The 21,338-nt window shown below is 45.8% G+C and overlaps 8 protein-coding genes across 8 annotated transcripts; 1 reads left to right on the top strand and 7 right to left on the bottom strand.

Moving 5' to 3' along the window:
• Nucleotides 1-390: 390 nt before the first annotated feature.
• Nucleotides 391-3,703, bottom strand: MCYG_07521 (PX domain-containing protein; the record flags this gene model as incomplete). Its single annotated transcript, XM_002843692.1, has 8 exons — nucleotides 391-615; nucleotides 699-1,421; nucleotides 1,477-1,957; nucleotides 2,030-2,126; nucleotides 2,199-2,850; nucleotides 2,885-3,193; nucleotides 3,297-3,526; nucleotides 3,607-3,703. 8 exons carry the CDS (start codon nucleotides 3,701-3,703, stop codon nucleotides 391-393), a joined length of 2,814 nt encoding a protein of 937 aa, XP_002843738.1.
• Nucleotides 3,704-5,276: 1,573 nt separating this feature from the next.
• Nucleotides 5,277-6,309, bottom strand: MCYG_07522 (GCY; the record flags this gene model as incomplete). The annotated part of the gene is made up of 2 exons (XM_002843693.1): nucleotides 5,277-5,834; nucleotides 5,902-6,309. The coding sequence occupies 2 exons, from the start codon at nucleotides 6,307-6,309 to the stop codon at nucleotides 5,277-5,279; spliced, it is 966 nt and encodes a 321-aa protein (XP_002843739.1).
• An 830-nt stretch (nucleotides 6,310-7,139) lies between these two features.
• On the top strand, nucleotides 7,140-8,860 carry MCYG_07523 (phosphatidyl synthase; the record flags this gene model as incomplete). Its single annotated transcript, XM_002843694.1, has 2 exons — nucleotides 7,140-7,236; nucleotides 7,458-8,860. 2 exons carry the CDS (start codon nucleotides 7,140-7,142, stop codon nucleotides 8,858-8,860), a joined length of 1,500 nt encoding a protein of 499 aa, XP_002843740.1.
• A 1,294-nt stretch (nucleotides 8,861-10,154) lies between these two features.
• On the bottom strand, nucleotides 10,155-10,680 carry MCYG_07524 (uncharacterized protein; the record flags this gene model as incomplete). Its single annotated transcript, XM_002843695.1, has 4 exons — nucleotides 10,155-10,254; nucleotides 10,320-10,376; nucleotides 10,441-10,526; nucleotides 10,600-10,680. The coding sequence occupies 4 exons, from the start codon at nucleotides 10,678-10,680 to the stop codon at nucleotides 10,155-10,157; spliced, it is 324 nt and encodes a 107-aa protein (XP_002843741.1).
• Nucleotides 10,681-11,807: 1,127 nt separating this feature from the next.
• On the bottom strand, nucleotides 11,808-13,391 carry MCYG_07525 (major facilitator superfamily domain-containing protein 5; the record flags this gene model as incomplete). The annotated part of the gene is made up of 4 exons (XM_002843696.1): nucleotides 11,808-12,373; nucleotides 12,423-12,507; nucleotides 12,568-13,062; nucleotides 13,161-13,391. 4 exons carry the CDS (start codon nucleotides 13,389-13,391, stop codon nucleotides 11,808-11,810), a joined length of 1,377 nt encoding a protein of 458 aa, XP_002843742.1.
• Nucleotides 13,392-13,736: 345 nt separating this feature from the next.
• MCYG_07526 (NST UDP-N-acetylglucosamine transporter) lies at nucleotides 13,737-15,242 on the bottom strand (the record flags this gene model as incomplete). The annotated part of the gene is made up of 3 exons (XM_002843697.1): nucleotides 13,737-14,761; nucleotides 14,817-14,838; nucleotides 15,000-15,242. 3 exons carry the CDS (start codon nucleotides 15,240-15,242, stop codon nucleotides 13,737-13,739), a joined length of 1,290 nt encoding a protein of 429 aa, XP_002843743.1.
• A 459-nt stretch (nucleotides 15,243-15,701) lies between these two features.
• On the bottom strand, nucleotides 15,702-18,553 carry MCYG_07527 (cell cycle checkpoint protein rad17; the record flags this gene model as incomplete). Its single annotated transcript, XM_002843698.1, has 3 exons — nucleotides 15,702-17,531; nucleotides 17,600-18,304; nucleotides 18,467-18,553. The coding sequence occupies 3 exons, from the start codon at nucleotides 18,551-18,553 to the stop codon at nucleotides 15,702-15,704; spliced, it is 2,622 nt and encodes an 873-aa protein (XP_002843744.1).
• Nucleotides 18,554-18,883: 330 nt separating this feature from the next.
• On the bottom strand, nucleotides 18,884-21,221 carry MCYG_07528 (ELMO/CED-12 family protein; the record flags this gene model as incomplete). The annotated part of the gene is made up of 3 exons (XM_002843699.1): nucleotides 18,884-19,356; nucleotides 19,452-20,898; nucleotides 20,955-21,221. 3 exons carry the CDS (start codon nucleotides 21,219-21,221, stop codon nucleotides 18,884-18,886), a joined length of 2,187 nt encoding a protein of 728 aa, XP_002843745.1.
• Between the last annotated feature and the right edge of the window lie 117 nt (nucleotides 21,222-21,338).

The raw sequence follows: 21,338 nt of genomic DNA on the forward strand, positions 1-21,338 counted from the left end.
CTGTAGGTCATGAGCGTCAAAACGAGCAAAAGCCGTCAGATATGCTATATCGTCGAATATTTGCAGTAGTCATGGCAACCAGCTTATCTTATCCATCTAGCTCAAGGCCAAGGCCGCTCTACATGAGCCGCAAGCCTAAACGAGGGTCAGGGGTAGTTGTGTATCATTTATATCGAGGTTATACATTCATGTTTAGCAGGCACCTTTTACATGTAAAGAAGTTCGCCGCACGATGCCTCGAACATGTTTCCTATATGCTTCATCACTTTTGTAAAACTCTTCCTCGAATGCTTTTAATACCTATCGAGGCCACCGGGTATATAACCCAAAGAGTACCGACAAAATGAGATCTAGAGCCAGAAAATGGAGAGAAACTCCATAGCCTATTCTCTAACCAGCGAGGACCATCCTCAACATCGACCCAAAGGATTCTCGTAACTTCAATATCTCTGATACATTAGGCTTCACAGGTTCACCTGCAGTGCGACGCAGGCGGTCTTGGTGTTTAGCGCGGCGTTTACGTTCAAATGCTATAGGGTCCATATCATCGTCTTCTGAGTTTTCGTCAGACGGGTCAGAAGCGTCATCCTCAATCACAAGGTCTTCCAAGTCGGCCTACGAGAATATGTCAGTTCATTCACATCACGCTATGAAGCTCGCATTGCGAGTAACATGGAGGGAACGGGCTCCTAGCTTACCTCATGGAGTCCAAAATCGCTGCTTTTAAACGTTGTAGCACCCGGTATTTGCTCATTAAAGCCTTCAGCAGCCATCTTCTGTCGAGTCTTATCCTGATGCCACTTCTTTCTGTCAGAATGCCATTTGATGATAGCATCGATCTCTGCAATGGCAATGTTCTTATCGATTTGGCCAGCAGAAACAGCTCCTTGGAAGAGCGCGTTCATGTCAAGGGTGCCTCCGCTCTCTGGCCCCTCACGGAGAAACTTGAGAATGTCTTCCAGCCATGTCATCAGTGATGCAAACAATCCGTTATCATGGATATGAACTTCATGAACGAATTTATAGAAACTCTGTTGATGACGGGTACAAAGGTCGATGAACGACTGAACGGTTTGGTTTGGGTCAGCGGAAATATCCTGTCTTTGAGCGCGTTCGATCACAGCAATAGCATCATTTGCAAAGTCGGCAAAGTCCGTAATGCTATTATAGACGTTTGCTGACTTGTAAACACGGACTAACGGTTCGTAAAAGATGGTGAATAGGTCGCGGAAAAGTTGTAGTGTCACAGGCTGCTCCAACGTCAGTAGGTACATAATTTTGATGTCAAACGAAAGCAGTAGCCTTACCTCTTCAATGATATTCAGCATCATTGTCTTATCTCTCTGCCTTGTAAGCACCTTCAAGAGCTGCTTTAAGTACGAGAACCACTGGGCACCTTGCTGTATTTCAGGGTCATGGAGCTATGATAGGTAAGTAAGCAGAGCAGGACACATAAAGGGAGGTTAGAAAACGTACACTTTCAACCGCGCTCACCCAAGCGACGTAAGAATTGAACACTTTTTCAATCTGCCGTACTGTGAGTTCTGGTTGAAAATACTCTGACCGCAGAACTACAACAACGATGTCGACGCTCTCTGCCTCTGCTTCAGCACGAAGTTCATTTTTCACTCCCTCATCAGCTTCCGTAAATGCTCGAAGCTTGTCTACTAGGATATTATCCTCAATCCTAGTTGCTAAGCTATCAACAGACTTCTGGAACGCTTTCACGCCGTCTTGAATTGCCATGGAGAAAATACGTTGCAGGAGTGATCTAGCCCCAAATGGCTGAGCAAGGAAAAGATCTAGTACCCCAGCCATAACAGCGGCAGGATTAGCAATGCGAATGACATTCTTTAGGATGGAATAAGGGACCAGAGAATGTATTCTTTTAGCCTGAGCAAATAGCTCGGGTGAGTTATCCTCGGCTAAGAAAATATGGTATAATGTGGCGGCGACCCTGTTGTAGGTTGTCGGTATTAGAAACATAAAGCGCAGTAAATAAAATACGAAGAGGGAGTGAAATTCTTACTCAATACGCAGCCATTCTGCAAATTTTTGATATTGGGGGCTCAAAGCTTCTACGGAGTCCTTTTCTCTGATCTCTTGGAAGAGCTTCGTGAGGCCATCTAAAAATTGGAAAGGTTAACTGTGTATCCCAAGAAGAGGGCTGCAAAATTGCTAAACAGTAGTTGACTTACTCCTTTCCACAATATCTTGCCTGAATTGCTCCATGTAGACGTCTAATTCACGGGCACGTTTACGCGCAATCTCATAAAAGCGCTTTTGCTCCTCAATCCGTTTTGCATCAAGCTCTTTTCTTCTTTCAATATCAATTTGTTCTTCTTCGTTCAAGGTAATCGGTTTGTCCGTTAGAAATTCCCTCATAGCTTTTGACGAGGCTATTCTATTGTTTTGTAGAATTAATCTCAAAAAAGCGCGAAGGGAGACTCGTTGCTCTTCTCTGTACAACGAGACAGTTTCACTCTGCAATTCCCCTGATGCTCTGGGTGACAGTGATCCTATAGATTTAAGAGAGGAGATAGAAGACTTGTGCTTTAGGGTTCCCGGAACAACAAGATTTCGTGTAGACTGATTCTCGCTTGTCTCTAGGGTATTGACGGACGATGTCGACGATGCATCGTCATCTATACTTGAACCAAGAAACGATGACGATACTGAGTTTTTGTTTTTCCTTGGGAGAGGAGGTATGACCTTCCCTGGGAGCTCTGCTCGTAGATTTTTGTGCAATCTCGCGAAGTCACCAAAGCGCCGACCAATGTATATACTGGAGCCATTTTCTTGACGAACTCGAATCAGGAATTCCTGCAAATCATCAATGAGAACTAGTGCCTGAAGCAACAAAAGCGGGAGGCTGTTTACATACCGCGTGTTGATGGTACCTTAAAGTTCGTCTTACAAGAGTCGTCCTAACTGCGGCAATGTTCACGTCCCAGCCGTTTATAACATTCCCTTCAGGCATATTGACAAGCAACCCCTGCTCGTTTGCACTTCTGTCGACGACCTCCATTTCTGAAAAGCGTATTCTTTCCTCATATCCTGAGGAAGTTGGTATCCCCGAAACCATCATCAGCTCAACTACTTTTTCACATTTCTTCGCAAGTTTCCGTCTCTTAGTTTCTTCATGACGATCCTCACTTGACGAGATATTCTTATTGGCAAAGGACTCTAGAAACTAATACCTCGACAGGATGAACATCAGTATAGATACTATGTGGTACTTCAGACACCGGGCATTATCTAGGGACCAGCCGCTGGCCTGCAGCATTCAAACGTACCACTTGTAGCCGGTCCTGCCAGAATTCTTTCTCGTGCGCCTTATCTAAAAAGGGGAAATTCCGGACATGGTTAACGAATATATAGCGTAGAATTGGCAATTCCGAGTCGACAGGCGCTATTTCTCCAAAGTCTGATTTAAACGGTGCGCCAAATCGTCGTAACGCAGTAGGGGAGTTGAGCTCTACAATCTCGCTCGAAACTTGGCTACCGATCAATTCTCGCTTTAGGTCTGAGAATCATTTGGAAAATATTAGCCGGCCTGTGAGCATTACTGGAGATATAGAGGCCATCCTTCGGAAAAGTACATACAGTGTTCCTGTTTTCCGGACAGTATCTGGGCAGAGGAGCTTCCGTTCCCCTTCATTTCTTTCTCCCCGTTTACACCACTCTTAGTATCGACACCCATCCTCGTAGTTCTTCGACTATTGTTTGATATCTAGATGCCGGCGTTGCGGTTAAGCATGTACGTGCTAAGTCTGCGGATTGGAACGGAGCTCCGCGGATAGGAGAATTAAGGATGGAAATTGCGACAGGGCCTGCTAGCAGGCTCTACTTCGTGCTGGAACGGCCGGCAAAGAGGTATAGGATGGCAGCGGCCGTGTTGGTTTAGCAGTTGGCCACGGAGTAGCTTGCATATACGTAGTTTGCTGGCTTAGCTGGCTAGCTCTCCAGGGGTTTTAAGTGCAGTCAAACGACCGTATATAAGCAAACCTGCTCGAGAAACTCGTCGTCGAACCCGCGAGAGAAACGTAACGAAGAAACGAAGGATGATAAAAATATGTAAATGTGGTGGAAAAGAAGAGGGAAAACCTGCCCTTATTTTTATTTTTATTTTTGTGCATGATGACGACTTACCAAATCGGGGTCCAAAAACATCAGCTTCCAACTAAAACTACAACTAACACCAAGCAACTCCACGCCGCCCACAAACCGGACACCCCCGAAACTACGCTGTTACTTTTCTAATTAAAGAGATCTAGCTCTTTCGAAGGATTCTAACGGCTCAGCTGAACGCTACCATGCCCTTCAACTCGGCCAGTCAGTGATTTCCATCAACTGTGTACGTGGAAAAGGTACCCCCCTTCTATGCGCATCAACTAATCGTCATGGAATTGTGGCTGCACAGCACCGAAGGACTGCTACAGGCCCACAGCATACGGGGCCATCCATGTCCCTTGGCAGCTTTTGTTGCTGCAGAGCCACACCAGATCTCGCGGATGTCACGGAGATTCGCACAGGGTGGGCGAAGCAAGCTTCTTATCTATCATTCTGCTCACTCTGTGCCGAGTAACTACCGACAACTCTCCAGCTTGCTCTATCTCGGTCAACCAAGTGATCAGGAGTCCTCCCCATGTGCTATGTACGGAGTGTAGTTATGAGAACCAAAATATATTACGCCATCCCAGACTATGGCTGCCGGATGATGGGGTTGGGCAACTGATAAACTGAAGGCTAATGCGCTACAAGTCGATAATTTGGCCCGCTAATCGTGTGGGAAACATGGCGGTGCAGCATTGCTGGAAACTGGACCCTTGCCATCCCACACAAAAAAGTCATGAGCCTTTGAAGGCTGAGAAGACACGACGTTTCGGCAAGCTAGCGTGGAAATGTGCACAGAACCGCTGAACAGGGCGTTACCTGATAAGGTTATTATTCTTCGGATCTCCATAGACTGTTATCTGGTGTTTCTTGAGATATGTATCCGAGGACAACTTAATACCCGATCTGATCACTGTTACCAATATTCGGAAAAGTGGCACATTCGGGCGAGTTTCCAACATCATGCGATCTCGAACCACAGAAAAAAGATACTGCCTGGACTTCATCTTATTAATTATTCATTGCCAAGGATCATGCTAATTATTCCGAGCATAAACCACTTTTTTGTATATGGCGGATTCGTTGCGCTATATATTAATGAGTCTATCCGAAGACTCAATATTCGGGTTTTAGGCTGGCCTTTCGTCCAAGCAAGCAGTTTACTGCGTAACTTCCTCTGGCCAGACATCATAACCGAAAGTGTCCTTCATATTAACAAATCGAGTATGTCTACCTTGGGATACCTTGTTGACAGCCTCGAATTCTTCGTCGGACAGCTCGATTTCCTTAAAGTTGCTTTCAATTCGTTGAGGGTTTGAGCTCTTTGGTAGAACCACATAACCTCTTCTCTCTCCCCAGGCTATCAACACCTGTGCTAAGGTGTGCCCACCGTTCTTCGCAATTTCATTCAGTGTAGCATTGGTCCCGACCTTCTCACCAGTTGTTGGGACTTGGTTTTGGGATCCAAGCGGTGAGTATGCCTGTGGCATGATGTTCTTCGAGAAGCAGAACTCGACAAGCTCGGTGTTTGGAAGGAACGGGTGAATTTCGATCTGGTTGGCGTGTGGCGGTACTTTGGCGAATGAGAGGATCTGCTTCACACCTGCAATGGTGAAGTTCGATAGTCCAATCGCTTTCGCCTTACCAGCTTCGTACAGCTCCTCCATTGCACGCCAGGTGGGCTCAGGGTTTTTGGTCAACTCTTTCTTAATAACGTACTGCTCACAAAATACTTATTTAGTATCTCAACCCTCTATGCACTGATCCTTCAATGGATTATCATACCTTGCCATCAGGGCCGATCTTTGGCATGTACTTGTCATCTCTTTCACAGGCGATAGGCCAATGGATTAGGAAGAGGTCGACATAATCCAGCTGAAGATTCTTCAATGAATTTTCCAAAGACCAGGCCACCTCTTCCTTTTCATGCAAATGATTCCAGACCTTGGTAGTGATGAATAAATCGGATCGCTTTACGCCGGTATTTTCCTTGAGAAAATCATGGATGGCTTGTCCAATCTCATCCTCGTTCAAATAAAACCAGGCGCAGTCGAGATGCCTGTACCCAGTCCGCAATGCATGAAGAACGGCTTTATATGCCTCTCCTTTGGTCCCTTCGTTGGAAAATGTACCAAATCCCAACCCCGGAATGGTGACACCGTTGCTCAATTTGAAAGTGATATTGCGAGACATGCCGGAATAAAATATTCGGTTTTTTATCAATGCAATGGTAAATGCACTATGAAGCTCTCCGTTATGTTACCACGGCTGTTATCTTCCTTCGTACGGATAATCGCTGGTTTCCGTTTCTAGAGATGGGATCTTCTTTCAAAAAGGACTGAAAACCGCGGGAGGGATATTTTTCTCGGAGAAGGTCTGCATGATAGAGTTGAAACCGTGTCTGAACCCTCGAATCCTATTGCTTTCTGCTCTGTTCCGCCCTAGAATTTTCGTGGTATGGAGAATCGACTCCGTCGGCCTACATCAATGACGTTATTGTGAACTCAATTTTCCTACTTACTATGTAAGAAGAGCGGGTACTAGTGGATATATGCTTACTATGTACTGTCCAGAGTATGTACGGAGTACATATATGCACTGTGAGGCCGTCTCCCATGCACAACCTCCATAAACCAACCTGGAAGTGGATTCAAGGGAGACGGGCGCCCTTAAAGAGTATCCAGAAAAAATCTCAGTCACCACCAACCAGTTAGGTCGAGGGTCCAATTATTACCAAGATGGGGAGGAAGACCCACTAGATCGTCGTGGCTTTCGGGCAGTGGAGACGAGGAAGGAAACGATCCCTACAGCTCAACTCGGACATTAACCGTACTCATATAATCCTTTTTATCCACACTTCACAAGGAAACGGACAAACAATTCGATGTTGTATCAGACTATCCACATGCAGGCAACCTTTTACAGACATTCCACCACTGGCAGTGAGTTCATATTTGTTTGGGTCCAATCAATTGCCACATAACGTCACATCCTGGCCTTCATCATTGTTTCGAACCATTACAATGGTTAAAAGCAATGCTTATGAGGATTCCACTTGTGATGATCTCCGAGGAAAAGAAGTCTCTGATTTTTATTTCATAATGAAGTTTGGGAAGACAAGTTACCCCATTTGAATAGGTATATATATATATTTGACCTAGCCTCCAATTGATATTCAAAGGGCTGACAGGAGGGATATTTTGCTTACTTTCAATCTTCTCGATTTCAGTATCTTTCATTTGAAGTATCCATATCCAGCACAAGTCTATCATTAATTCTCTCTCTCTCTCTCTCTCTCTCTCTCTCTCTCTCTCTCTCCCAATTTTCAATTTCTATTGAAGCTATGTCTCAATTTCAACAAGATGGAGAATGGCGCAGAAGGGACAGCGCAGTCAAACGAGGGCAACTCAGCATTCCATCAGACCAAGGAAATGCAATCGAAGTGCGAGCATTGAGAAGCTCGATCAGCGATGCAGGCTCGCTCATGCATAACCTGAGCCTATCCCCCTCGTTTCAAGATAGGCGGGGGTCCCGGAATTCTTTTGGCATGGCTCTACCCATTCCTAAGTCTCCACGATCTTCAAGACTATCTGGATCTCGAGATCCCGCAAGCCTCAAGCGAGATGTACTTGCTTCGCAGATCCAGGACATGGCTAAGGAGAAGGTGGAGGCAGCCAAAAATATGGCATTTGCTTTCGATATTGACGGTGTGCTGGTCCATGGTAGCAAACTTATTCCCGAAGCTGCCAGAGTCATGGAGGTATTGAACGGGGACAACGAGCTTGGTATAAAGCTACCATACATACTCTTAACCAATGGTGGGGGTAAGACTGAGAGCGCCAGAGTTGATGAGCTCTCAGGGATCCTCAAATCACCAATATCCACAGATCAGTTCATCCAGTCCCACACTCCCATGCAGGCATTGTCGGAGTACTATGATACTGTTCTTGTGTGTGGCGGTGAGGGGTTCAAAGTCCGGCAAGTAGCTGAAGACTATGGATTCAAGACTGTTGTTCACACCAAGGACATTCAAGCATGGGACCCTACAATCTCTCCCTGGAGCAAACTATCGGACGAAGAGCGTAAACAAGCCAAGATCCGCGACTTTGACAACTTGAACTTCGACGCCATCATGGTCTTTGCTGACTCAAGGGATTACCAAACCGACATGCAGATCATTATAGATCTTCTCCTTAGTGAAAACGGCCGACTCAAGACCAAGGCAAAGAACCCCCTTGCCAACCAAATCCCAATTTACTTTTCACAGGGTGACTTGGTTTTCCCTACCGAGCATGCCCTTCCACGCTTGACGCAAGGGGCCTTCAGAATTGCCATTGAATCTCAATATAAGACTCTAACAGGCGGAGATCTAGAGCGTGTTATATATGGAAAGCCAGAGCTTGCAACTTACAAGTACGCGGACACCGTGATACAGCAATGGATGAAAGAAATCCACAATGAACATACCCTTCCCAAGAACATCTACATGATTGGTGATAACCCTCAGTCAGATATCTGCGGCGGTAACATGTATGGCTGGAACACATGTTTGGTACGCACTGGCGTGTTCAAGGGAGGCGATAACGACATCAATAATCCAGCAAACTTCGGAGTTTTTGCCAATGTTCTTGAAGCTGTCCAGGCAGCAGTGAAGAAGGAATTAGGGCAAGAGTTCAAACTCAAGTGGCAGGACGAAGAGGTCAACCCTGTCCTCCAACCTGGTGGAGTCTCCGCAATCGAGTAAGAGGGAGCAGGGGGGAATACATGGGTTATTTGTTTGCATTTACGCGATTGGTCCAGGTTTTATGTCTCCATTTTTTTTATTCTCATCATCAGTTTTCTTTTTCATGGGCCCAGGCAAAAGTGTCAAGTTCCAATATCCCTAGCCCTTGACGGCTATGGGTAAATAGAGAAATTTAACCAGAATTATGTTTCCAGGCCAGCAACTAATGTTCACGATGATATTCCTCATGAAGTTAATCGTAGATCATGATTGTGCATACTACATAGTATGTACATAGCACATTTTATACATAAACGGGTCTCATAAGCTTAGTTAATCCTTGCATTAATTCCGCTAATATACATACTATACGGAGTACGGAGTACACTTTACATACATACATATATGCAATCCCAGGCATCTTTCAAAGCCCCCTGAACCTCAGGGTTAAAAGGACCCACCCAAGGAACGAGAATAAAACCATTCAATCAATGTAATATGCTAGAATGAGCAGGAGGATGACTTTTCATGGGAAACAGAGGATATTCTTTGTTTATAAACCGGGAGGTTTTAATCACTTGATGATATGCCAGAGCTTCTTACCATTCCGGTTTATTCGAAAAGTAAGCGGTCTATGTGGGAGGATGAGGCTGGCTAAATTGGTGGGCCTATAGTAGATATATACTATGTATGTATACGTAGTACTCCGTATTCATATCCTCGCTTTGCTCCTTGGAGACGGCTACTCTGTGCTCTATAGACACCAGCACTCCTAGACATAGTATGAGGTTTTTTGACATATCTCCACATTTTGGTTTTAACAATGTATTTCACTATGTACATAGTAGACACATGGTTATTCCTGGTGCCATATTGGGGAGAATTTAGTATATTTTAAAGCAATACAAGTTTTACTAAAAAAGGATCTCAGTCAGGGGCAGACCAACTAGGGCCTCGAGCAAATGACTCTTATTTGTCACTGATCTTTTATCTAGTGAGACAAATGGGAGGGTAGAGCAAGCTTGTATATGACCCTATTTATATGTGGTTAAGAAAATACAGCTATAGCATCCAGCGCCAGGGGAAACCTGTACGGAGTACAAAGTAGCTCTCTGGGGTATACAATATATCTTGGGCTGCTTGAAAAGAATCTGTGGAAGCATGCCAGAGAACAGAGAAATGGCGGCTTGGTATATTAAGATGGATTCATTAATGCATTAGTATTAAGTCTGATGAGAGAGGTACACAGAAATAGTAAAGAAAAGCCAGCTGGTTGCTATTATGGCTTCCATTGCGGACGGATAATGGATTGCGCCTAAGAGCAAATGATTCCGTAGACGGTAAGACCCTCCTTTACGAGGTCTGGTCGATCCGATGTGGCTTTGCCAATTAGCTCTCCACCACAACCGCGGCTCCTATACACATGCGTTAGGAATTCCACAGTTTTATCGATAAACAGCATTTCAAGAGGAAGACTTACGCATAAAATTCACAGGTGGTTCCCGATGTCACTTTCAGTGATCCGATGGGGTTATTGCTTTCATCTATGTTAGCAAATCTCGAATATTAAGAAATGTGAATAGAAGTGCAGTTAGACATACTGATCGGGGAGCATGTAAGAGCAGATTCCTGAAGCGGTGACTGATTGCATGTACCCTTCAAAGTTGGCTAGTTTATAAATGGTGGCCTGTATATTGCAATGTTAGGCTACGTTTTAGCAAGAAAATCGTGATTCACGATAATAGATGCGGTATTCTCACCAGTGGTTGCGTCTCGACTGGAGCTGCAAGAGAGGCGGGGATGATGGTGAAGGCCAAAGCCACAATCCTGGAGAAATGCATATTGCTATGGGGAGAGAGGCAGAAGAAGAAGGGTTTCTTAGTTTGTTTTCAGGAGTTTGATGAGTAGGTCTTGGAATATTTGGGCTGGTTATGTTTGAACGGAGCAGGAAATGCCTTCTATTTATGTCTTGACTGAGGAGAGAGCTTCCTCCAAAGTATCTGTGCTGGTTTTATTCATACTGAACTGCCGCCATCTGTTGGGCGCATATCAACGCCCTTAGGTTCCACAGGGGAAAAAGCAAACACGGTAGGAAATCGAGGGTATAGGGACCACCAGCTGGCTGTTGGCTGCTTCGGCTTGGTGTGTCATGTCTCAGGGTACTCCGAGACAGTCCATCCTACAATCCTCATCCTCCACGAGCGCTTAGGGACATGTACTGATCATATTGCACTTCTCAGTCGAAATGACGAGGCTTGCAGCAGCTTTGCTGGGGATATCGATCTCCAATGACGTGAGTTCATTTTGCAGATCAGCAATGCAAAGAAAAAGTGTGGCAGGCAAAGCATTGGTCGCATGGGCACCGGATTGATCGGCCCGAAAGGTGCAGAGAGCTTTGATTGGAAAAGCTGCACGACTGCAGAGCTACATGTTGCTATGTATATTCTCCCCACAGCCATAAACACAAGCCCGACTGCGCTCTGCATCTTCGACGAAACCGAGTCGAGGAATTTTTCAAACTGGAGACCCGGAATGTTTCTTGTTTGCCACAGTTTCATCTCATATGATTGAGAGACGAACCATTTGATTTGAAGGATTGAATCCTCTGTTTGCACGGCGTAACCCAAATGTCGAAAATTATAGCACTATCCTTACTACCTAAGAATAGCCTGAGTTCCAGGATAGGAGTTCCAGCTGAACATATTCCAGGCCTCCTAGCATGTGTGTCTCAGATAACCCCGAAACTGTTAATGAGACTTCAAGTGGAGAATGAAATCGAGTTTTATATAGCCAAATCGAACATTTAAAGGATGGCATCGTGGAGTCTTCAACGAAGTAAGAAATGCGAAAGTATCATCGCGAATAGAAGCAAAGCACTGCAAGTCATAAAGACTTTGTTTCTATATCCTCCGCCTTCACCGACATAATTCCTTAGTATCAGACCATGAATGGATTAAGTGATCAAGAATCAGCACGGAATACATGTCTCACCTTCTGTTGTAAATGCTAGACCAGCAATAACAAAACAATTAAGCGGCAGTCGGAATAAAGCGTATACTTTCGCTCGATCCTTATCTCGGACGAGGACGCTTTTGAGTACACCCACATTAGGGTAGTACATGCCAATACTGAATTCGTAGACGCAGAACGCCCAGAGAGTGGATAGCGTAGTCGGAAATACTACAGCACATATCAAGCTGATGCTTCCGACAAAGAAAAGAATGGTAAGCAAACGAGAGCATCGGGATACGCTACTATGATCATAGTCGCATGACAAAGTGGTCGGAGGCGGTGGCGATGACGATGGTGACGGAGTCTCAAGGGTCGGGATCGTTAATTGGGATGATATTTGAGATCCCAGCATCATGGAGGTCATAAAACTGGCGAAGATGAGTCCGAATGGGGGGTCGTCAGGGGCACCATCGCCCTTACTGGCAGAAATAATTGCAGGTGACCAAAAAACGACAAAAAGGTACATGGAGCCCTCAAATATCGTTGTAATCAGCCCAAGCATTGTGATGCGGGTGTCTCCAACTAGATATTTAGTTCTGTGCTCTCTTCAAGGAGGTTTTTTACCTCTTACCTTTCAATATAGCTGAAAATCGAGTGTGTTGCTGTTCTATAGCTTCAACTCCAGAATGACCGGAATCACCCGCATAATTCTCATTCTATAGTGTCTCTGAGTATAAGTTTCTATTCTTAGTTTGGAACATGAAGTAAATACGTACCCATATCCCTGATATCAGCAAAAAGGCCATACCAAGACAAACGGGGCTTGCGAGAAATGGTGCTCGCCTGGAGCCCGTGAGCGAAACTAGAAAATTACTCAACAGCCCAGATAAAACTGCAACTATTCCACTTAGTACGGTCATTGTTCCTAGTAGCTGGTTTAGCTCCGTTGACTCTTCCGTGGATTTTGTACGGTGAAATTCGGCAACAAGCCACGCTTCGAAAACAGTGAAGAGTAAAGTGGTCCCAATTCCCCCCAGGACTCGTCCAAAGAAAAGAATAACGACATTTGAGGATGAGGCTGTCATGATACATGATAGGCTGTATATCACACAAAACGACAGACATGCTATTCGTCGCCCATATCTATCGGCAAGATTTCCCACAAATGAAGCACTAAATGCACCAGAGATAAACCCTGTGGCAAAAAGGGTTGCAATAACATGATCGGGTAGTTGAAGAGTTTCCTTGTATAATGGAAAAAAGTATGGACCCTGGTGTGAGGATACCTCTCAGTCAGATCATATACCATAACAGGGGAATTTCTTGGCGGAAAGATGCTCATTATATTAGACAGAAATAGCTAGCCAACCTGCATCCAATCTGAAGCCATGACGAGTACGTAGACAGGAAGAAAAGTAAGGACGAGGCCTGTATCATTCGGCCAGCTCTCGTTTCGACGGCTGAATAATCCATGAATGTTGCTGATTATATTCCGCAAGTTTATCCTTCCCTCGCTGCCATTGAGGCGATAAGATGCAAGGCCAACGTTTGCAAGTATCAGAGTGAATAAAGTGCCCGCATATATATCCATAATGAACATCCTAAAGTCGGTCAGATAAGACCAAATGCAAATACTTTTCGCAACCAGGGTATTGATTGTTATAAGGTATTGAATGATATATTGAAACACAGCCGGCAAGGCTATATCGCAGGCCTCAAAGTTGCAGTGGGTATAACTGGACTTAGGCAAGTTCATGTTCACGAATGTGGTTGACGTTGAACGTTTTTCGTCTTCACTTTCACATTTCAGGAAAAAGAGCGACACGTGACCAGTGTTTCTCCGGATATCCATCGAAGTAACATTTGGTCAAGAGATGCAGGTGATATATATATTTAAGGGCGATTTTAGAGCAATGTATGCCAGAATGGTTTATAGTCTATACATCTATGCGTCTTTATCCTTGGCTTGCTGCCTTCTCAGTCTTGCTCCTTCATAAGCGTATATTCCGCCCCCCAAAAACACCAAGGAAGCGCCAGCAAGTACTCCAGAAGTGAGGACATTGCCAAAAAGATAAACAGACAGGATCAAGGAAACTAGCTTGCGAATATTCAGCACAATAACCACGGTCAGAGAAGAGGTCTTTGCTGATAGAAGGTAGACGCCGCGTATACAAAGGTACTGCGTCAAGGCATTGAGGAGGAGATAGGCAACTTTAACGGGGATCATTGAGAGTACTGGGTGTATCGATGGGTGACTGGAGATAGTTTGCAGGGGTTGGAGCACCGGCATGAGAAATTGAGATGTGTTTCCAGGGGAAACAGATGCGGTTGCAGAGGTAGTTTGGATAATTCCGGTGACAGATGGGGACGCCCATAGAGACTTCAACTGTGGGTATAGTTGAGGATATGAGGGAAGTAAGAATGGTATTGATAGGGCATGTGAGTAAAACAAGCCCTCTCGCCAGTTATCACGGCCATATTGTTGATATAACCGATCAGCATACACGCCCTGGAAGGCAGCCAGAACCATCGCTAAACCAAGTATCATAAACCCCGACAAGGTCAGGATAGGTGAAGACCCTTCGCCTGCCGCCAACCCGAGATCTAAAGGCTTCCCTTTCGCGCTCGCATCAGCAATTGCCGCTGCGACGACACCCACGGAAAGGATTGCAACTGAGATAATTTGCGTGGGCGTGTATTTTCTGGAATTGTAGAGGTATCCAATGATCATCGAGGCGACCGGCCCACCGCTTCGAACAATGATATGCAGAGGTACCGAGATTTTAAAGATGAAGGCAGCATTGTTTAGTAAGTTTACAGACATAAAAAATGCAGTGTATATGATCCATGATTTCAATGGAATTGTGGGTTTCGAAATGAAGAAAGACCTGACCCCAGCGCTCGGGGACAAAATAGTTGGTAAGGTAAGAAGTGCGATTATCACAAATTGCGCAAAGGTGATAAGTGTCCCTACTATATATTAGTGTACGCAATTATAACTAGGAGCATATGTACGGCGGCTTACCAAAATTAGGATCATCTCTAGACTCACAAAAAATACCCGTTAGCCATACCTTAATTCGCCGTAGTCCAACAGTTGATGCGTAAAGTCACTCACTTTATTAAGGCCTCAAGGGCAAATACCTATCCACACGTTAGCCAATAACATCCAGATTTATTTAAACGGGGCCCAATAAAATTCACCTACATTTGAGCAACAGCCTCCAAATATGAATGTAGCGACGATAGCAATATTCATCCATGTTGGCACAGTTGATTGCACAATTGCAGATGTTACGCCTCTTAGCTTATTCCCATTCTCGCCGGATGATTGTGATGTGGTTATATTATTTGGCTTTTTGATCCGTTCGAGGCCCGGCGAGTGAGGTGCGATATCAGATCGGGGTTTTATCTGGGAAGAACCTCTCGGTTCTTCTCCCGTTCCAGTCATCGACAGATCACCGTGACACGCTTAACCTGGAACCCTACGCAAAATTAGAATGATAAACAGCTAAGCGGCAAGCTACAGAAAGATAGGAGACTTTATATACCTTTATGTGTCAATGATATCGATCTCCAATGGAATATTTGCACCTGAAATAGGCCACATTTAAAGGTTTCTGCTTGTAATATCAAAAACTGTTCAGATATCACCGTGCACGGACGTTCTCCAGATAGCCGGAACGGAAAAACTATATTTCTTATCTAATCTTTCGGATCTTGTTCTTATCTCCGGATTTTAACCCTCGGAAAACAGTTAGTGGTATATCTTATATTGACTGGTTTGTATAGTATAATTTGAATAAACGCCGCAGATAGAACATTATCATAGTCCAATGTTTCCAAGGTGGTAGTATTAAAAAGTTATAGATTATTGAACATGCACATCATGTCTGAGGTACCAAAGGCTTTAATCATCCTCAATATCATCGTCGCTCAAGACTAGCTTGTCCACTGCTTCTTCAACGGAAGGTAAGCCAGTGATACCAGATGCTGCTGCTCTTGCTTGCCACTTTCGATTCTTTCCAGGTGAATTCCTAGTCGAACTGGAAGGAATATCATGGCTGAATTGAAGATCATCCTCTTCGATTTCTTGGCTACGCCTTATCGAGCCACCTAACTGGGTTACTCTTTCTATTTCTTTCCGTTCAGCCGTATCCTTGGATATTAGCCTCATATAAGGAAGCCGTTCTAGAACGGCTTCGCCACGGGATACCATGCATCTTGCCGCACCATAGCTGTCTTGGCCACTGTCTTGCAAAATATCCGACAACCGAGCGCGGTTTCCCCAGGATTCAACCCGCTCGGATCGTCGGGATGCTTCATCAGGGATGCTTAGATTCATAGTTGCAGTTGTTATCCGCCGCATCCAAAGAGAAACTAATCCATCCACTTCTTCAGACTGGCGCCATAACTTTAGCGATGAGGGGTAGAACATCTTATGTGCATCGGGGCCGCGTCTGTTAACTGGATAAGGAAGATGAAAGAGGAGACCCCGCGAGGCAACCTGGAAACTGATCTCGTCTTGACGTAGAATGTCGATACCCGTTCCTGCGCTATGGAAGGTAATTCGTGCAGACCCAAGTCCTCTGGCCGATTTCACAGTCATACGATTTCCGATTCCTAGAACGTCAGCAGAAGACAGCTGTTCTGAGCAGCCGTCAAAAGATTCGGTGAACAAATCGCCATGGCAAGATGGGGGGTAATTTTCATGTAATGCGGATAAAAAGGTTTGGATATCTGTTCCAGTTTCGTTCATCAAGTCCTCCACGGAAACTTGGGATACCAAGTGGTGGTGATCTCTAGGTTGCGAGGCCGGCTGCCCAGCCCCTAGCCTTCCGCGTGTTGACGCTGATGAGCTGGCATCGTCTCTTTTATTGTACATGATTTTGCCAACAGCGTGGAAAATCCCTAGACTGGCTTCCCTTTGGGTGACCATTTCGAGGGTCTCAATTTCCATAGCTGTAGGCGGAACGGCCGTTTGCCCCGAGCGCTTCGGGCGGCTGTTAACTGTCCCACTGTATCCTTCATAGTCGCCGCCCCGAAGGCAGATAAACTCCAGTGACGAAATGGCGCTGCGGACGTCTCCCATTTCTGCAAATCTCTTCAGGACTCCAGGACCTGGGATACGTTTCCGTTGAGATAAGCGTGCTTCCTTTTTTAGCACGAGGTCTAAAGCTTTAGTAAGGAATGTTGGGGCAATTGGATTAAATTCGATAATGCTAATTCCTGGATGGTTGGATAATTCCGGTCCTAGTAATCGATGGGCAGTAAAATGATCTGATAAAGAGGCGCCATCTCCTAGTAATGCCTCAGAAACAATGATAATAACGGGAGTAGTCGAGTTGGAACCGGAAGCCGTTCTGGTAGCTACTGAAGGCAACGCAGAGGCAGCATGGCGCTGAAGTGCTGACCGAAAGGCTATTAAACCAGAAGATCCGGGGCTCAATGACGGAGGAAATTCTTCCACTAATATTACACGTCGTCTGGAAGATTGTACAGCGGTGCTGTTATTAAATGCCGAAGAAGGTGGTTCACCATCTAAATCTAGGCAGTTGTATTTCTCGCAACGACCAAGGAAATCGTCAAACTGTGTCCAGGTCGACGCATATTCCTGTGTGGGGTATTCTGTTCTAGCAGGATTCCTCCACTCTACGATATCATATCCAAGGACTTTAGACAGCAACGAAACAGTGGTGGTTTTGCCACTGCCCGCAGGTCCCTTCAAGACAAGTATATGCTATAGCCAAGTTAGCAAAGCTATTTCCAACATAAAGGTGGACAATAAAGACCAGGGTGTCTACCTACGCGTGTACTCCGACCAGCGAAAACCTCGTTTAGCCAGTTTTGCACATCTGAGACCTTTCTCTTGTGCACCGCGAGCTCATCCAAATTGACCGGAGCAAATTGCTCCGCCCATGGTCTTCTAGCGGTCGTTTGTGCTGGCGTCGATGACCCAAGTGACGCAATAGTAGACTGAGATGAAGGTCCAAGGCCATTGCCATCTGCATGGAGTATAAACCTCTTCGCAGGTCTTGGTTTCTTCTCTAATTTAACCGTTGAAACCGCATCCCTACTTGGAAGGGAACTCTTCCGCCGGTCTAACGCTGGATATCCATGGAAACCGGCTAATCCACCTTTATTGTCATTCTGCCGGGGCGGCTGAGATAATATCTCATCCAACGAATCGTCGTCTTCAATCATATCTTCCAGTATATCATTTTCAAGTTCCAGGAACATATGCCTCTCCTTCTCCTTTTCTTTCTCCCTTTCCTTTTCCCGTTGTAATCTGCTCCATCTTTCCTCTGCAGTAGCCGGTTGGAAAAAGTTTCGTAGTGATTTATCCCCTTTTTCAATATTTTCCTCCCTGGCGTTGTTCTTGGGTTTTGCGACAGTCTTTCGTTTCTTCTCAGGAGATGATGTAGGGGTTGTGTGCGTTGAAGGGACCGAAGACGCCTTACTCGGGGATTTGAGTACACTGTTTATGGATCTCCCTGGTGGGGGTGGTCGATTCTGTATGGATGGTCGTGTAGGTAGATTCGTTAGCGAAAGTTGCAAAGTTTGCAAAGTTCCATTGTGATGATTGCCGCCCGCGGCCTCAGCTGGAGTCAATCTTGATGTGGTTAAAGAGCGCTTCTGGCTCGGTATCCCCTGGACTCGCGTATTCTGCTTTACTTTGACTGGAGCTGGGCTTTCGAGCTCGTCGTCTGAAGAGAGAACTATGAGTCTCCGCTGCCGCTTTCGAGGGGGTGGAGTGCCCATGACGAGAAGCTGAAAACCCGATAAATTGACGGCTACATCCTTTGACTGAGCTCTCAATGCCTCGTAAAAAGCGACGCGACTCGATTATCTCTTGCTGAACACATCTTTGAGCGAGTGATGGAAATGTAACTTGTCGATGGGTTGATAAGTTAAAAAGCGTTTTAACTTGTGAGGCGGTCGCTGTTTGCATGGTTTGCATGGTATATACTATGGGTAGCTAATACAATAATGTAATACATCAGGAGAAAAAGATATTAAGTACAAGAAGAAGATAAGCAAGTAAAGGGAAAAGGGTATATAGATTCTTTCTTCTCCAGCAGTAGCAGCAAATCAGTTCCCTCCAAAAATATCATAATAGTAGTCCTCGTCCAGTCCCTCCCGACTGGGAACTTCGGGACAGTCACCAGTAAAGGCAGCATCGTCAAACCGTACGTTCAGCAGTCTGATTTTCAGACCGTAGTTGCTGATCAAATTGATCAGTTTATTAGTTTCTGCCGTTATGGGCTGTTGATTGAGAATCATCAGAAGCCCGTCCAGCCACTCCGATGCTATACTATGTGATTGTGGGTAAAGAGTGAGCAAGGCAACTTCACTTTGGCCATCGGTCTCCTCATCATCACGACGATGATAACCGGTTGTTCTACTATCTGACCGGCTGAGGCCTTGAGTGCTGTGTGAGTGGGATGAGCTAGATTTGGCAAGGCCGTGGATGGTAATTTTCGTTGATGCACTCGCCGTTTGAGGGAGAGTCTTGATTGTCGAGCCAGATGAATCGTCCGGAGAGGCTGATACGTTTGAGACGACTGAAGAGACAAGGCTCAAATCAACTTTTAGTGGAGGTGTGAGTTAGTGCTGCTGTATATACGAAATAAGTGAAAGGATATAAGGTGTAACATACTCTTGTTAGATAAGGAATCCAGCTCTGGCTTAAAGTTATCACTCATGGATTCAAAATCTCCGTAGTGTAGGTATCTTCGGTTATGCGAGAGTTGGATATATCTATGGTATGCTGGCGCTGTTCGCTTTTCCGACGCCCCATTGCTATCGATGGTCGCCTTGGAGCTCAACTCGGAAATTGGAAACCACGCACCCTGCAATAAGCACCTAACACGCTGCTCCTTGACAAACTGCAATGCTTCATGGTGCAGTTCTTCCCGAACCTGATGCAGATGTTGGCCCCATACGTCTTCGTATGTGAGCTCCAGCAGCTCCATTTGAAGCTCCCTTAGCCGCTGATACTCGAAATCAGCCATTTCCTCTTCCACTTCCAGCACGTCCTTGACACGCGAGGCTCCACCTATGACACTCTCGACCAATATTCGAACCAGCTCTACTATCTTAGAGAAGTCTTCCAGTTCGGCCGCAGTTGATTTCCAGAGTCGAAAGAATGCGTGCAAACCAGCAACATGCAGTCTAGGCCAGTGGAGGAGAATGGGTTTGAACAGCTTATCAAAATTCGTCTTGGCTTCAAGGGCAAGGTAGCTTTTTGGGTCATCTATCTCGGCCTTGTCTACTTCGAAATGCTCGTACAACACGGATGTTACCGCTAGCGAGGCACGAGCGATCGGACACCTCTGCTCAGCCGGCCGGGTAGATTGTTCCAGGAGCATCTTCTGGAACTCATCTTGATATCTCCTGACATAATCTGTCAAATCCATCATGCCCAGGAATCCCATCTCCTGGAACTCCCACTGAGGGCTCTCAGTCTCGAAGCCCAGCCGTCGCCATTTATGAGGATGATGCCTCTTGGACGACTTGTTGGGAAGAGAAGCATCCCCAGCTTTATCTTCGGCTGCGTCCTTTTCAGCAGTGGGCTCCTTTTCAGGAGCGGAATCCTTCTCTGTTCGATCAGGGTTACTAGCCAGGTGGATTCCCTTTAGCGCCCGCCGGTGCTCCGGTCTTTCCAGCTCAACGGCAACCTCTCTCCATTTCCGCAATAGCACTTTCGTAAGGGACTGAAACTCAATGAGCGGGTGAGCTAAATCCTGCAAAGCACTTCCCTGCATAAGCACGTATACAGCGCGTATCACTCCCAGATCCTGTAATCGCTTGATAAACTTGGGCCATTCGTTCTCGCCCTGGTTCGAGATGGAGTCCCTCATCAAGGAATTGATCAGTTGCAAGGCATTGGCGCACAGAGCATGGTCGGCTGAGGATAGCCTTCTCACTAGCATTTCCAGAAACTGCGGATGGATGGCGATGGCGGGTTTGAGGGCGTGGAAGCCAAACATTCCAGGTACCGATGCGCGGCCAGAGGTATGGGGATGTGAAACGATCGAGACGAGTATAGACATTGCGCCGCGAAGGATATTAACAAGGGGATGCGTGACGATAAGCTGGACAATCTAGAGCAGCGTGGTCAGTGAGTGAATATCAGTATAAGAGCTTGAAAGAAACGTACTCTCTCAATCAGATCGGTCTCTACAAACTCCCATCCCTTGTCCACTTCCAACAATCTTGCGAACGAGGTAAGACTGTATGCGAGGGTATTCCCTGAGGCCGTCATCGCGAGGTGCTTCAACTTGGTCAACCCTCCCTCTGAGATGAATATGTCCGCGAACGAAGGGTCCCCTATATTCGACTGCAGCTTGAACACAGCCATCTTCCGTACCGCATCCTCATCGCTCCCCAGTCGCTCCACGAGCTCCGATATATTGATGTTCTCCATGTCGCTGTGCTTGTACCTCTCCAGGAGGTATGTGTGGTATGTGCTTGTTGTCTTTGTCTTGGAGCGCAATTGATTTTGACAGCTGGCCGCTGACTTCTCCGCGGCGGTTATAGTCGC

The sequence above is a fragment of the Microsporum canis genome, genomic scaffold (assembly GCF_000151145.1).
Source record: "Microsporum canis CBS 113480 supercont1.7 genomic scaffold, whole genome shotgun sequence".
Classification (NCBI taxonomy): Eukaryota; Fungi; Ascomycota; class Eurotiomycetes; order Onygenales; family Arthrodermataceae; genus Microsporum; species Microsporum canis.